Source organism: Chinchilla lanigera, unplaced genomic scaffold, assembly GCF_000276665.1.
Source record: "Chinchilla lanigera isolate Chin_1 unplaced genomic scaffold, ChiLan1.0 scaffold00023, whole genome shotgun sequence".
Classification (NCBI taxonomy): domain Eukaryota; kingdom Metazoa; phylum Chordata; class Mammalia; order Rodentia; family Chinchillidae; genus Chinchilla; species Chinchilla lanigera.
This window is the reverse complement of record NW_004955424.1, coordinates 16,121,702-16,137,464: the sequence shown is the minus strand read 5'-3', so window position 1 is coordinate 16,137,464 and position 15,763 is coordinate 16,121,702. Positions and strand designations below refer to the sequence as shown.

Here is a 15,763-nt window from a genome sequence, read left to right as displayed (position 1 = left end):
GCCTGAATTTTTTATGCGATTCACAGAATCATATTTTAAAGTAAAACAGATTGAGATGTCCTTGCATTTCAGGGGCTTCTTGGGATGAGCTTCTTTAGAGCCATGCGAATGGTCTGAGAAAGGTTGAGAGAGGGCAGGAACTGTTTCTTGTAAGCTGACAGTTTGGGAGAGTGAGTCCAAGATAACCACATAATCCATTTATAACCACCCAAGTTAACACGCTCTCACCTTCTCCAAATAGGCCCCTTATTTACAAATAGTCACTTCTGTGCAGAAGTGGGCTCTTGTCCATGTGACTAGAGTCACATGCAGTGAGTCTCTTGTCACTGTTTTCCCACAAAATTACAATGATCGATTCATATTAGGAGCACTCTCAGAACTCGCAACCTATTATTAAATATGTAATATGAGCTTTGAGCATAAATTTTTCTCTTACTTTGTAAACAAACTACTACCCAAAATAACTTGCAGCACACTTGTGATCCCAGCACTCTGGAGGCTGGGGCAGGAGGATCGGCATGAGTTCAAGGCCAGCCTGTACTACAGGCAAAACCTTGTCTAGAAAAACCAACCAACCAAACAAACAAACAAACAAACAAGCAAACAACATAACTTGCAGCTAGGTGTGTATCTACAATGTGATCTGAGGCTGGATCAGTAGAAAAGAGTCCCCAGAACAGGGCAGGTGATCCAGAGTGGCTGTGTCCAAATCAGACCCCACGTGGAGGGAGGATGGCTCCAGGCCCCTCACCATGACAGACATCTATAAATGGAATTATTTACGGGACAGAATGAATTGGTTCCCAAAGAATGCAAAATTAAGTCACCAGAATGGCTTTTCAACCCCTTTCCTACCAGTCCTGACCTAAGTCCTTCTTTGGGACTCAGCTCCCCTTCTCCATGACTGAATAACTCTCTCCCCTTGTCACTGCTCATCCAAGGACAAGGACCATGCTCCCTGCAGCAGTTTCCTGATTCAGCCTGCCCACCAGGATATTAGAGAATTCCCCTCAAAAGAGCTGCAGGATGATTGTCTGATTAAAGGACTCTTCTTCCACTGTGGGCTTTCTCTCTGCCCTTTAATTCTCAAATTCTGTCACAGGTAGCAAGGTCTATCTGCTGGTGAGGTCTGCAATTCCTGAGAGGCAAGTCCAGTCCAAGAGCATTCCTTCTATCTGTTGCATCAGCTGAAAGAGCTGCTGTAATTTATTCAGAATTTATTAAAATTTTATTAAATATAGAGGTTCCTTTAACTAACTGTTCAGGAGGAAGAGACGCCCAGGAGCATGCATCTGGCATCTGCTCAGCATCTGGTGAGGGTCTTCTTGTTGTATAACATAGCAGAAGGCATCACATAGTGATACGGAGCAAACACACCCGAAAGAGCTCACTTTTATAACAAAGAGACTTCTGTGTAACTCACTAATCCATGAATGCACTAAGCCATGCATGAAGGCAGAGCCCTTAGGACCCAATCACCTCCTCAAAGTCCTAATACTTAGCACCATCAGCATACGAATTTGGAGATTAAGTTTCCAATACGACAATTTGTAGGGCACCTTCAGATTATAGCATACACCACTGATGGGAATGGGACAGTGAACCCAGAATGACAACAGAGCTACCTGTAAGCCAGAGGGGCTGTCGTGGGGATGGTGTGTGATAGGTGTGTGAGGCTATAAGAGATTATGGACCAGGAGGTTTGGAGGGTTACCAGGAGAGACTTCCATTCCACATAAGAACTGCTAACGTGTTTCTGCTTACCTTTGTGCTTCCCCAGTGACTTGCACACACAATAACCCAAACCTCTTTTCAAACTGAATACAGTCAAGGCAGAGTCCTCTAAAAATGTAATAGATGCCTTCAAGAAAGTAGTTGGTCCCCTTCTCATTACTAATATTTGCGGAGAATATGAAAAGTGGTTTTGGCATGCTTCAAGGCAGTAGGGCACACTTAGATAACTGGTAAACTTCCTTCAGTCTGAGATTCTATGAGGTTAGTAATCAACTATCAGTGAAATTTAGCCTGAATATTTTCTCCAAATTAAATTGCTCTTTAATATGCTTCATTAAGAATTCAAAGAAGAAATCTTTCCCACTTGTTGGCAAGTGTAGGTAATTTCATTTTCTGTGTATGTCTCTGGCGTTCATGGGATTTACACAAAGTCATATGAAAAGGGAGAACCACACAACAGCAGAATGCCATTCCCTAGGGAGCTCAGCACTTAGGAGCTCAAAACAACTTATTGTTTCTTCAGCCTATTCTCTACTCAGGGTACATGACGTTTCATTCCACACTGGGGTCATATTGTGAAGTAGAAACGTAAAAGAAGGAAGAGTGGAGTTGGGTATAAAAACAGACTTCACTGCGGGGGGGGGAAAAAAACGTTGCCTATAATTATTGTCAAAATAATTTTTCCATTTTATTTAACCAGAGGACACTGAATGTACACGTTTGGTTTATGAACAGCATAAAATATTTATTTCCAGCTTCATTTCAGCCTAATAATTACTAACTAAATTTGGACATGAGTAATGAACTCGTTTTATCCAACATGTGATTGTGCTTCAGCTGACTGAGCATGTCAAGGTCTGAACTGATTTCCTACATTTGTGGAAGCCCATTAGACGGCCACCAGCAGGTTGGTATGCACACTGTAGTCAGGCCAGGGCTCTCACAAGTCAGCGCTCAGGCAAGATAGAAACATGCTGATCCCAACAAACAGTCATTCCTCCATGGACTGATTAGCTCATTCACATAGTTCCACATGCAGAAAATCCATTTTTGCTGCAATTGTACAGTGTTATCTACTTCACTTCCATCTACTGTGTGAAACAAATGTTCTTGCTTAGAGGCAAGAAAATACGCACAGACACGGTGCTTCCTTTTTCATCACGCATGAGCGTGCAGAGCTGCAAAGCGTTCAACCTATAGAGACTCTGCAAGTGATCTAGGATCTCACAAAGGGCAACATCCTTTTTGTGACTGGGATAAACGACAGTTTGGCCAAAACACTACTGGGCTTTAGGTTCTGTTGACAAATTCAGTAAGAGTAGTATATAACATTCCTTTGTGTGAACATATCTTTTACTCCAAGAGCATAAATTATGAAGAATACCAAAATATTTAGTAAGAGTTTTGGAAAAAAGTATTTTGTCATTAATTTCCCAGATCAAAAATTATATACTGGAAAAATATCAGCACTCTGAGGTTGTCTGTTCAGGGAATTGCTAAAATCATATTTTTGACATTTAAGGTGTGATTGGTCTGATTACAAACAGTTTCCTCCACTCAGGTCTCTAACTTGGTGGATAAGGTAATGGGTACATTCAGAGGGGAAGCACCCGCCTTGGGGTGTCCAATCAGGCCATCTCTGTTCAGTAATAAGTAGCCATCCTCTTCCCTCACAGACACACAACATTTTCCTCTCATGATGAAACAACAATGTCAGTTTATGGAAGACATGACATTTATTGGTTAAATACTTCATGGAACATTTACACTTCAGTTAAACCTGTACTATTTACAAATCAGTAAATATATGAAGGGGCTCACAGCATGCCTAAAGATATAAACATGCAAAACTTTGGTAAGCTTATGGCAAGACTCCTTAAAATAACAGGATATTTTGATGCAAAAAGTGAGAGATGAATGTACTGTACAGACAATAGATTCCAAGTGAGCTGTACTCTAGAGAAGGATAACATTTAAAAAGCACAAGGTATTCTATCTGGGAAGGAAAACACAAACATAAAAATAAAACATTTGGTATTCTACACTATATTACAAAAATAAATATATCAATCAATAAATAGTAGGAAGCCTAGAAACTTACATGGCTATAGGTTGTGGGCTGCCCAAGTACCACTGCTACAACTTTCCTCATGAGTTCTTTAGATTTATCAACTTCAGTGATGGTAATCATGCCATAAAAGTGTAAAAAAGGAAGAAGAAGAAAAGATGGTAATGGAAGCATAATGGAAGATCGGCGACCAAAGAAAATACTAGGAAGTTCTACTATCGCAATAACAATTCCGTGGCTTTGTATTAACGTTGTGAAGTAGAAGAATTACAGATGTGCCGAACGGAAAATGCCTCTGTTTATGGTTTTTGTCTTTTCTTTGCTTGCTAAGAAGAAAGAAAATACTAGTTTTATTATAATACGACTAGCAACATTTGAATAGCCAGTATGTGGTTCTTCTGTCCTCCCTTTCTGCAAGGAAGAATATCGTAAAAATGCAGGATTATTGTGAACAGCCTAAATGTTTGCTTTTTAATAGCAGGATGATTGTCAGTGCTCAAGACAAAGTCCGCCTGGTGGGGACAGCAGAGGGCATGGCAGGACGCAGGGGCCTGCCCTCACTGTGCCCTGAGCCCAGCACACATGCACACAGCTCCCAGGAGCTACCTGTTAGGTGCTGAGGAAAGTTGCAAGTTAGTTAGCATCTCACTGGTGGTTTGAAATAGCACAGGGTGGGAGAATTTACACTACTGAAATTTAGAAATCAGGGCCTTGGATTGCTGGTTGTAAAGCATTTACCAGCACAAAATCGCCATATATTTTAGACAATAAATAAATAAAATGTACCAGAAACTACCGTGCATAGCCATTTACTGCATATCTACTACAGTGTCTTTTAGAAAGGGTGAGATGCACTATGGAGTATATGAGTATACATGGGCTACTGCAGAATGCAAAGGACACACCATCTCCCACTGAGGCTACCAAGTGGCTAGCCACAGCCAGCTACACACACACGCGCACACACACACACAGACACACACAAGTTTTGTGGAGGCTAGCCCCAGAACTGAGGCACTCTGAGTCGCATGGCCAATTGGCAATCACTACATTCCCACTGGCACTGCAAATATCGCTGTCCTTAGGGCAACAAAAAATCCCCGTGATTTGCCCTCTGGTTCCCAGTGGAAATGGAAGCCTACAGCTGAGAGCTGAATAGGGAAAAGGATCTTCACATTAGCATTTCTTAGCTCTATTTTCTAGGGCAATATGAGTTTATGTTCCCAAGAAGTTTGCAAAAAAAAAAAGTGAAAATTTCCCAGAATTAAAAAAAAAAAGGTAAGACTTCTTAAAGAAACATTCAAAGCAGGACGGGGAGGAGCAATGTACTGGGAAGCACATCGGTATTCATCTGCGTCACCTGCCTGGAAATGAAGCACAGCTTGAGGCCTGCTCTGAACTCCTGCACAGAGTCCACCAGCCCACACGGGGGCGCTACGACCGGAGCCAGAATTTCAATGTCCTTCCAGCTACTGGCAGCTGGGCAGACTCAGCTGCCTAGCAGACCATTCCTGCCAGAAATACTTCTATCCCTTCAGTCCCGGTCAGTCGCAACCTGGACAGAGGGCAGAATGGAAAGAACGGGAAAATGACAGGGGTCTACCATGGAGCAAATTTGACTTCAAAATACAAAGCTAATTTTCAAGTCATTTTTTTGTGTGTCTGTTCACTAATTCATCTCTATGAATTTTGACTCTTTTTTTTTTTGTTATCCTTAAGTATTCTTTATGACCAAAGCATGTCATAAAGGATACCATTAAAGTAAAAGCAAGTTAAACATCAGGGGGAATCTAGACATTAGATCATTAATTATTTTTTCCCCTGAAAGCAAAGGCCTGGGTCATGAAGGCCAAGGAGGAAGGGGACACAGGAGAACAGGAGGATATAAGAGCTGAGAGCAGAGAAGCAAGAGGGAAGGTGCAAGATGGGAAAGAGTGAAAGCAGAGGTACAGAGGCAAGGGGGAAAGATTACCTAGTGAAGAAAAGTATTTTCAGAAGTGAAGAGTCCAACTAACATTTCCTCCTGATGGTCCTTCTCTTGGTCTTTGCACTTTAGGTCTCATCTAAAAGATTTAATTTCCTAGTTAGAACTGCTTGTGACTTTACCAGCTCATCTGAGGATTGCATCTATGTCCTTTTCCCCTTTCTCCCTCTCCCACCTCCTCTGCCCTCTGCAGCACTAAAGATAGCATCTCCTGAAGCACAGAGCTCACCCTGCAGTCCCCTCTGGCATTCCTTCTAAACCAGGGGCTGCCCTCTCCAGCACCTCTGTTCCCTGGGTCATTCTGTGCTGTCATACCGCTAAGTCCAGTGCCTCTCAAAACCGTTTGGTTTCGGCAGTTAACAGCCTCTTGCTCAAGCGTGCAGCCTCCTTCACCAGACCTGCTGCTCCAAGCCACGGCAGAAACTCAGCTGACAAAAGCAATAGTTACATTTCCAGAGTTTGTCAGAAAGGAAATACTTCCTGGGACGGTTACATTCCTGATGCAAATTTTTTTGACATGAATCTATTCAGAGGAGAAGTGGCTGCCTTTAATATATGCACGTTTGAGTGAATCATGCATGTGTGTGAACACAGCCTGCCTCGATAGAATCATAATAGTTTCCTCAGTTCATGTATGCACACACGTGCATACATGAGTATGTGTGTTTTGACAGTGGATTTTACTTAGGGGTTGCTGTTTCTAAATTGACATGCAGGATAAGTAGGGGGCCTACCATTTCTTAGAGATAGCATGGCCAGGAAATGAAACTACGAAGAAAGACAGACTAGAAAGGACTAGATTGATTAGCAAAATATGCATTTTCTACAACAAACAGACCTGTCCATTTGCTAAGGCAGCAAGCCTCTATTATCTGTACATCCTCATTAAATAGTCTCATTAAATAGAACACAAAATATACACATTTACAGTTTTTAAATAAGCCACAGGAGTCTTCTATCTACAGCCACACTCGGAGACAACCATGCCTTCGTATTTGAACTTGTAGGTAACGACACCTTTGTCTAAATAGAGGATGGAGATGGGCTCCAGCTTGGTTGGCACACAGCAGGCTTTGGAAGCTTTCTGAGAATTCTTGAGGTGGACCAAGGCCTGGATAATTGCATGCTTTGTGGGTGTGAGATGCTCTGCCAGGGGGTAGTTGCAAACACCACGACACTCATAGGCTTCGTATCCAGTTGGAGCAATGATCCAGGAGTCCCAGCCGATCTCCTTAAAGTCAATATAGAGAGGGGTCCTCTTGCAATAGTTCCCTTTGGCATTCCTTCTGATTCTGGCAGTGGAGTCATAGATGATGTTCGACCTCATCTGCAGCAGAGCCTCTTCCCCAGGCCCACTGGACAAGCCATCCACGCCAAGGTTGTCCAGGTCCAGAAGTTGCTCATGGGCAATCATTTCACTCAATTCCTCTTTCTGCTCCTTGTCATTACTTTGGTCATCAGAAAACACAACAAGCAAAGGGTCATGCTTATTCTGACCACTGGTGTCTATTTCCAGCTGTCCCCTTTCAGTGTCCTCAGCCTGGTCATGTCTGCTCTCAATGTGGACCTCTAGCTGGTGGGTAGATGAGCTTGACTTTTGCCAACGTCTGACGGCATCTGTGATGTCAAATGTTTCCCACTCGCTGTTGGTTCCGTAGATCTCTCCTGACACCAGGATCAGCATGTTTCTTTCACCTGTATTGTCCTTTTCATTCTCTAATACTTCAAAAATGGTGATTTTCCGGTCCACTCCATCGTATATCATGCGATCCCTTTGCACCAGCGTGTATAATCTGAGTTCAGCCATGATGACCTCTTCATGGTGAGGGATGGACACATTGAAGAGGAGGGGATATTTTCGGAGCCCACTGAAAGTGGCTGGTTGAGAAAAAAGATCTGAAAGGAAAAATATTTGCAAAAATCAGATATGCGGTATGACTTATAGAGAAATAGGTGCTTATGTATGTAAAAGGAGGGCTTTGTCATGCAGGAAGCTTGATATAGAGCAAAGGAGAGAAGAAGAGCAATGAAAACAAGGAAAATGTCAGCATTCTGCGACCAAGCAGACACTGAAGGTTCAACGGTAGATGCTGAGCTGAGTTAAGACTGTAAAACTGACGTGGAAACGGCTGCCAAGGGATGGGAGAAAGTTCACCCAGCCTTGCTTGCATAGCTCACCTCTCTCAAAGGTACAGGGCTAGGAGGAAATTGGAGGTTGTGTTGGAGAGCATTCAGCTTTCCTAACCAATAAAAAGTTAGCACATGGGATATGTGGTGACTGTGGTTCTTTTCTTAAAGTTTTTAATGGATAAGGACTTCAAGGATTTGCATATTTGTGTAATAGGTGGAGCTCTTATATGATTGGGCTCTGGCATTCCTGAAAGACTTCCATTTAGAACAGAGGATCGGTAAACTACAGCCCACGATTTCAAAAATAAAGCTTTATTGAAAGGCAGCCCCACTCATTTGTTCTTGCTTTGTCTATGGTTACTTTTGCACTATAATGTTGCAACACAGAACTTAGGGCCTGCAAAGCCTAAAATAGTTACTATCTGCCTGGCCTTTTACAGAAAATGTCTGCTGACTCCGGCTGTAGACCACAAAGACTAACAAGGTCAACACAACAGCCAAAAACCAAGGGGTCACAGGAATTGACTTGAGAGTGTGTGGTCCCTTTATAAGGAGGAAAGACAGAAAATGAATCTGGAGGGTAGACTGATTCCCCAGTCTTACCCTTCTAGCGCCTGCTATGGAGTTTGGCACATACAGAGCATTCAAGAATTTGTATGAAACAACTTTCATAAGAGTCCTGTAGTCTTAGACATATACCTCCAATCACCGTCATCTTGACTTCTTATTAGAGAATTTTATAGTGACCAAAGCTCATGTGTACTTGCCTCAGGTAATAAGTGTCTGTAATGGATCCATAAGGACATTTGCCATCAGGTTAGCAAAGGGTCCCACATCACCAAAAATGCTAAGGTCCACCAGTTGAAGGTTCTCTATCATCTCTGGGAGCATCTCCCTGATTGTGCACCCAATTCATGACTTCAGTGGGATTCCCTGCTGCAGATTATACTTCTATTATTTTTCTGTATCTGTATCTGGTTATTTCATACTTATTATCTCCTAAAAGAACTTAAAGGCTGTCCTTAAGGTGAACGTAGAAATTCACTGTAGAAATGTTTTTCAATCTACAAGAGCCAGGCATGATAGTGTACACTTGTAATACCAGTACTTTGGGAGGCCAAAGCTGCAAGATTGCAAGCTCAAGCTCAGCCTGGGCAATATATTATATAGGTATTCTTATATGTAGCTCAGTGAAAAGGCCCTGAGTTCAATCCCCAATGCCACAAAGGAGAAAAAAGCTACTGTGATAAACAGTAGACATGCTCTATAACTTCCTCTGGGTACCAACTCAAACCATCTTATATACCACCAGTGGGAAATACTCATCTATAGAATTAATTTAAGTTCATTGACCTGGCCCTTAAGACCCAACCAGGTCCTCATGTCTTGATCTAGCCTCATTTCCATTCATCTTCTATAATGCATGGAAAGTTGCGAATGTGCAATTAACATTTGTTGAACAACTGAATAAATTGGAAAATCTCTCATTTGAAGACTCATAATGCCACTGCTTGCAAAAACACTCCTTTCGTTGTGCTCTTCACACTTGGAATACCCCCTTCTGACTCTCAGAAAGTGCACTCGCTTCGTCCTCCCCTATCCATCTCTGGCCTCCCCTTTGGAGGCCCTTCCTTCCTCAAGCCTCTGACTGAAGGCCTAGTCCACACTGTGTCACGTAAACACACACTCTCTGTCTCCGCCTTGACTTTGTCATTTACATCTATATGATTCAGTTGTCATTTTATGAATGAGTCTTCCCAACCAGATTGCTATCATTCTAGTGGCAATTAATACAGCTCAGCCTCTTTGTTATGTTTCTAGCCTACCATCACGTCTTCAACAAAGATAGTGCCTTAAAAACATTAATTAGTTGATGCTTCTGGGCACCAGACCAATTGATTTAAGAGCATGACATTTGCCCTTAACACATCATCAAGCTTTTGGGTAAGAAACAGAAATAGCTTGGGAGTTGTCCCTCTAGTATAAAAATGGAGGCGATGACTTCCTTTGGACAGGGAATATAAAAGACCAAAACTGGGAGAGTGGACTGGTTGTTCCCTTCGTTAGAAAAGTGCAGAGTGGAATCTCACTGCAGTGACAGGAACAGATTACAAAGGAAACTTTCGGTAGTGGTGAGTATGTTCACTGTTTGATCATGGTGAGGGTTTCCGAGGATATTTACATAATTATTAGCAGTACATGTTTGCGGTACACTATGTCTACATTCCTTGTGTGGAATTCGTACATGTACATGACATACCTTAATTCCTCTTTTCATCCTCTTTCCCTCTCCTGCCATTTCTCCATCTTTTTCCTATTTAAGAAAGATCTCTCTCCCTACTCTCTTTTATCTACCTTTTATTTTGGTCTTTATTTTAATTTGGTTTTCTCATATAAAAGAAACCATGTGATATTTAATCTTATGTACCTGATTTATTTCATTTAACATTATGGTCTCAAGGTGCATCCATTTTCCTACAGATAACTCAAGTTTATCTTTCTTTATGGCAGAGTAGTATTCCATTGAGTGTCAGTACCACATTTTCTTTATCCATTCATCTGCTGATGGACATACACGCTGCTTCCAAAAATTAACTATCATGAATTGTGCTGCTACTGGTATAAACATAGGTATGCTTGTATCACTATAAATCTTTAAAGCCTAACAGCTATATGCTTTAAGTATATATGGATTGCTTTATGTTGCTTATCTCAGTAAAGTTGTTTTTGAAAAAATAAATTCACTAAGATGTTTTTTCCACGTATAGATGTAATGTGTAATACACAGGAGGAGTTGCATTTCAGAGAAAAGAGCTAATGTTCCTAATAAATCCCACAAGCCATGTGTTTACTAACATGGTCTTATGTGGCTCTTACAATAACCTCATAAAGCAGTATCTATCCTCTGTTCATTTTGCACCAGAAGAAATCAAGCATCAATGCAGAGAATTGGTGGTGGAGGGTAGGTTGGAGCAAAGCTAGGAACTGAAGGCATCTTGTTTTCATTTTTTCCCTAGGTGAATTCAGTTCAGAGATTTCTTGGTCTTTCTCTTCATTAGAGTTGTACTGAGTGGACTCAGAGGGTCAGTAGAGAGGCGATAGCAGCCAGATTGGGAGGTCAGTGAGGAGGTACATGTACTCTGGCTTTGCATTTCCTCCCATAGAGAGAGATGCAGGTACTGGGTATCCACTCAGAGACATGCTTCTGCCCACCCTGATCTTGATAAACTGCATATCTTGACCTGGATCATCCAGGTCCTCCCTGGGACAAGTGAGAGTGGAAAGCATTCCTGCTTTGTCAGGGTTTGCGAACATCTCCACTCCACTCCCACCCTCAGCCTGAGCTGGACACTTAGAGCTCTGTGCTGAGAAGCACACGGAAGGACCCCTGCAGAAGGAGGTTCTTCATTTTCAACACAGACTCTCCTCTGAAATGAATCTGTGGTTTCAGCTTGCCATTTCCATTAGAAATGTTACTAAATAGTCATTGTAGCCATCAATTATATTTGAAAGGCAAAGAATAACTTGGAGCCTAAGTATTAGCTACTCAACATTTCCTGCAATGCCTAGAATGTTAAGTAAGTCATTAACAATCTTGAGTTTGTTCAGCACTTCATAGTAAACAGCATCCTTTCTTACCCACAACCTCTTAAGATTCACTGAACTGTGTTATGTATTACTGTTCCCCTTCTATTGATGAGGAAATTGAGGCTTAGATAAATTAAGCTAATTATCTATAATACCCAGGTCAACCAGCTCCCTGTATTCCACAATGAAAGATGCTTCTCTGCTATTGCCTTAGTGCTTTCCAGAGCATCTGTTGAACATCAATTAAGATGCCTTTTACATCTGTTTAATGATTATAAAAGCATAATTGGAAAATATTAATGAAATAATATATTTGGTCTCTACCACAGATATTAGAATTTTTTTTCTACTAGTACCATATTAAAAGCATTAACTTGCTAGCTCTTTAGATCTAGTTACTGAATTTAAAGAACAGCAATGTGTGGAGACGGGAGACACATTTTTCCCAAAAATAATTTAAATCTTTTGCATTACTCTTCACATAGACACAGAAACAATAAACTGGATCATTCACTGGGTCATGTATACTTCCTGGAAACTTTCAAAAGTGCTCTAAGAACACATCAAACACAATACTACTTTGGGAAGAGTCTTTCAAATGCAAGTCTGCATCCTGTTTGAACATTTCTTAAACTGATGGAAGTGGAAGCTGATCCAAAGTTTGAATAATGCACAAATCTCAACTTTCCGGTCTGGTTTTATTTTCACCAGTTCCATTCTAAGTACAAATTGACAAATTTTGTCAGCAATCAAAATCCAAAATGGAAATTGAATCCTATTTGGAAAGTAACAAAATATAGCAGCAGACCAACAGTAATTTTCTTGTATTACTTGGTGTCCAAATTTTAAAAATTAAAAGATTCCATTATGATTTCAAAATGATAGACATTTTGTGGCTTTGTATTAAAAGACATTTTTCCGTACATTTTTGGGTTCTGAAATGACAATGTGAATGGTATAGACCCACATGTATCTGTGTGCACATACCCTTAAGTGGATGTATTCATTATCCGTACCATCCCTATGTGTTAGTAAATTTACTTACTCCTTCTTGGGGAAAAAACCCACAAACCAAGTTCATTAGCAAAAATGCAAACTTACCCTCATTCTTGAAACTCCTGATGATGTTGGCAGAGGGCATGGAGGTCCGATCTGTGGCGAATTTGTTGTAGAGCTCCAGCATGTACTCTGGTGGGTCCACCTTGGCTGAATCCTGCACCGGGATGTCAGACAGGTTCAGCGTCTTGAGAAACTCATCTTTCATACTCTGCAGCAGCATGTTAAAGTCCACACCATCTTGCTCTGAGAAGACATCATCAAAGAGAGGCATATCTTCTTCCAGAGGTGACTGCTCAAGGCCCATGATGGGACTGCCAGAAACCGAGCGAGCCACCAGGCAGAAGGCGGTGTACATGCACAGGACCAGGGAACCCATGACTGCGCTCAAGGCCCCAGGCCACCTCGGGAAGGTTTAGCTTTCCTGGGCTCTAAGTGGCAGTTTTATCTTGTGGAGCGTAAATGTCTCATGTCACTGGAGACAAGTTTGGAAATCCTTCCTCTCTCTTTCCCTCCCCCTACCACTCTTCCTCTCCCCTCCAAAAGTCAGGTTGCAGTAATTGGAGAGCAAAATCTCCTATAGGAGCCTAGCCTTTCTTATCTCCCTAGTGTAAACTTGAGGGCCAGATTTTGTTTCTATCTTGCAATCCCTTTTTTCTCTTAATGAGTATTTTGTAAACATTTCCACATTCTGACACTGGTTAGAGAGATAGGACAACTTTCTCTTTGCAAAGACCCTGCTACTCTTCCTTCCCATTCACTTCCGTTTGGCAGGAATGCTTAAATTCTGTTTTTATAGGGTTCAGTTTCACACATGCGTATATTAGATATTAAGAATCAACAAAATATACATCACCAGCAATACATACTAATTTAAGTGATGGGGCTTTTATCCTCACATAAATATTTCTGAAGACTGATCAACTAGCCAACATCTTCAAGCTAAGTAAATAGATATAAATGAATTTATATACATCTTTGAGCATACATCTTTTTTTTTGAGAAACAGGAAAGTCTGAACTCTGGGGTCAATAGCCTTTTCCCCACATATTTGATCAAACTGGGCCAGGGATACAGCTCAGTGGCATAGTGCTTGCCTGGCGTGAGGTCATGAGTTTGATTTCTGGTACCAAAAGAAATAAAGATCTTAGAGCTTACGATCAATTTCATATTTGATCAAACTTAAGTGGTGTTTGAAGATTAGATTAAGTGCTCAATTGTAATGGCTACTAAAATTTGTTAGGTGCTTCCCACAAACAGACATTGTTAGGCATGTCTTATGAGTATCACATAAGGTGTGTTCCTTATAATAACTCCTTATCATAGAGATGAACCACAGATTCGATAGCCTGCCAAAAATCATACAGTAGTGCCCCCAAAAGCTACAAAGTGGTGTAGCCATAGGTTAAACCCAAATAGTCTGATTCTTATGAGAAAGAAAACAGCCCTGCTTTTAAACCACTATTCCCTTAGGGCAGGACTTGGGGACGATTCTGAACGTCTAACCAGTTCCCAGAGCACTCCTTTGCCGGGCAGTCACAGTCACAGGTAACAATTAACAGCTGAATGCAGACCTCAGATCTTTTGTGGGAACGATCAGTTATTAATACTATATGACAAAATCTCTGCCAAATTCACCTCTAAAATTAAATCAAACTGATTATCAAAAGGCTCCAGTGAATGCTTGGTAAACAAAATTGCTAGGCAGGTGGAAACTGTGAAATGCCTTGGTCTAGGACAAAAATGGTAGAATTTTGTATGCAGTTTAAGAAAGACAAATCAGGCTTCTCACCGTGTACCCTAAGTGGTGGCAGTGGCAGCCATGGTGTGACTAGGGTGACCTTGAAGACAACTCCAGGGGAGGATTTTCCCTCTGGGACAGTGGTAATAGTGTCTGTTTTATTTATTCAGTGCATTCTCTGTGCAACAAATCGGGCAGTCTAATACTGTGTCCAGATGATCATATGTAGATTCATAGAATAGTGTCTTGGTGTCTAAGTTTTTTATTTCTCCTATATTTAACCAGTTAGCTACAATACCCCTACCGTGCTTTTTCTCACTGGTCCCCCAAGGTTTCTAGTCATCTTCTGATCATTTCTACACTTGACATGGAAAATTTTATAGTAATTTTTATTTGATCTAGAATTGTTTAGTAGTAGTCAATTGTCCATTTGCCTAGTAGTTGATTTTAATTCGGTGTTTTAGTTTTATTAAAGTTTCTGCTCTTTAGTGAGTCCAAAAGACATAGCCCATTCTGTGGGTGGTATGTTTTAATGTGACAATGTGCCAGCAAGTTCCCTGTATCATATCCTGATCAAAACAAAGACCCGTTTATCTTCACACGCACACACACGGATGTCAGTGCACACTCCAAAACTCTGAATGGCAGGCATGTGTGTGTAACTGCCTCAGGACAGCAGCACAAGTGGCGGTACTCACAGCCCTGGGTGTGCTGTTTCCAAAGGTCAGGAGGACAGACATATATTCATGTTGCAGAGTGCTAGCTCTTTACATTCTCAGAAAGAAAAAGAATGTAACCGAGATTTCACTATCTTCCTTGTACCCAGGATTAGAGAAATAATGGAGTTAAATAGTTGAATCATTTCCTCACTGACATTGTAGCTGAGTAAAATACAGAATGTGAAAATGACGACCAGCATATTTCGCAGCATACAACGTTTTGAAATGCGTCTTTAGTAAAGGTCCTTAAGCCCCACACCTGTGCCAGAGTGGACAAGGAAAGAGCTGGGGCTTCATGCCTGCAGGAAGGAGACATAAGCTTCCTCGCTCTTCTAGGCCTGAGATTTAGATTTTGGCTGTTGAGCCTCATTTTAGCCTATGATTTTTTTCTAGAAGCTTTTCCTGATGACTCTTACCTGACTTTGAAAGGTCTAATTATCTCCGCATTCCTTTTCCCATCTTGATCTTTCTACGCACAACGCATCGTATTATTTTGCAACTACCATTATTTTAGATCCCAGCCGCTTGGAACATGTTACAACTCATGCAGAGTAAACTGAAGATCACTGCGCTGTGGAACCAATTATGAAAAAAATAAACCAGTTTAAAACATATGGCGAAAGCCGGGCGTGGTGGCGCATGCCTGTAATCCCAGCACTTGGGAGGCTGAGGCAGGAGGATCGCTGTGAGTTCAAGACCAGCCTGGGCTACAATGTGAGTTCAAAGCCAGTCTGAACTACATA

The 15,763-nt window shown here is 41.4% G+C and overlaps 1 protein-coding gene across 1 annotated transcript; it reads right to left on the bottom strand.

Moving 5' to 3' along the window:
• Positions 1–6,741: 6,741 nt before the first annotated feature.
• Positions 6,742–12,939, bottom strand: Bmp10 (bone morphogenetic protein 10). Its single transcript, XM_005385656.2, has 2 exons — positions 12,606–12,939; positions 6,742–7,682 (listed from the first exon to the last, which is right to left on the bottom strand). Exons 1-2 carry the CDS (start codon positions 12,937–12,939, stop codon positions 6,742–6,744), a joined length of 1,275 nt encoding a protein of 424 aa, XP_005385713.1.
• Between the last annotated feature and the right edge of the window lie 2,824 nt (positions 12,940–15,763).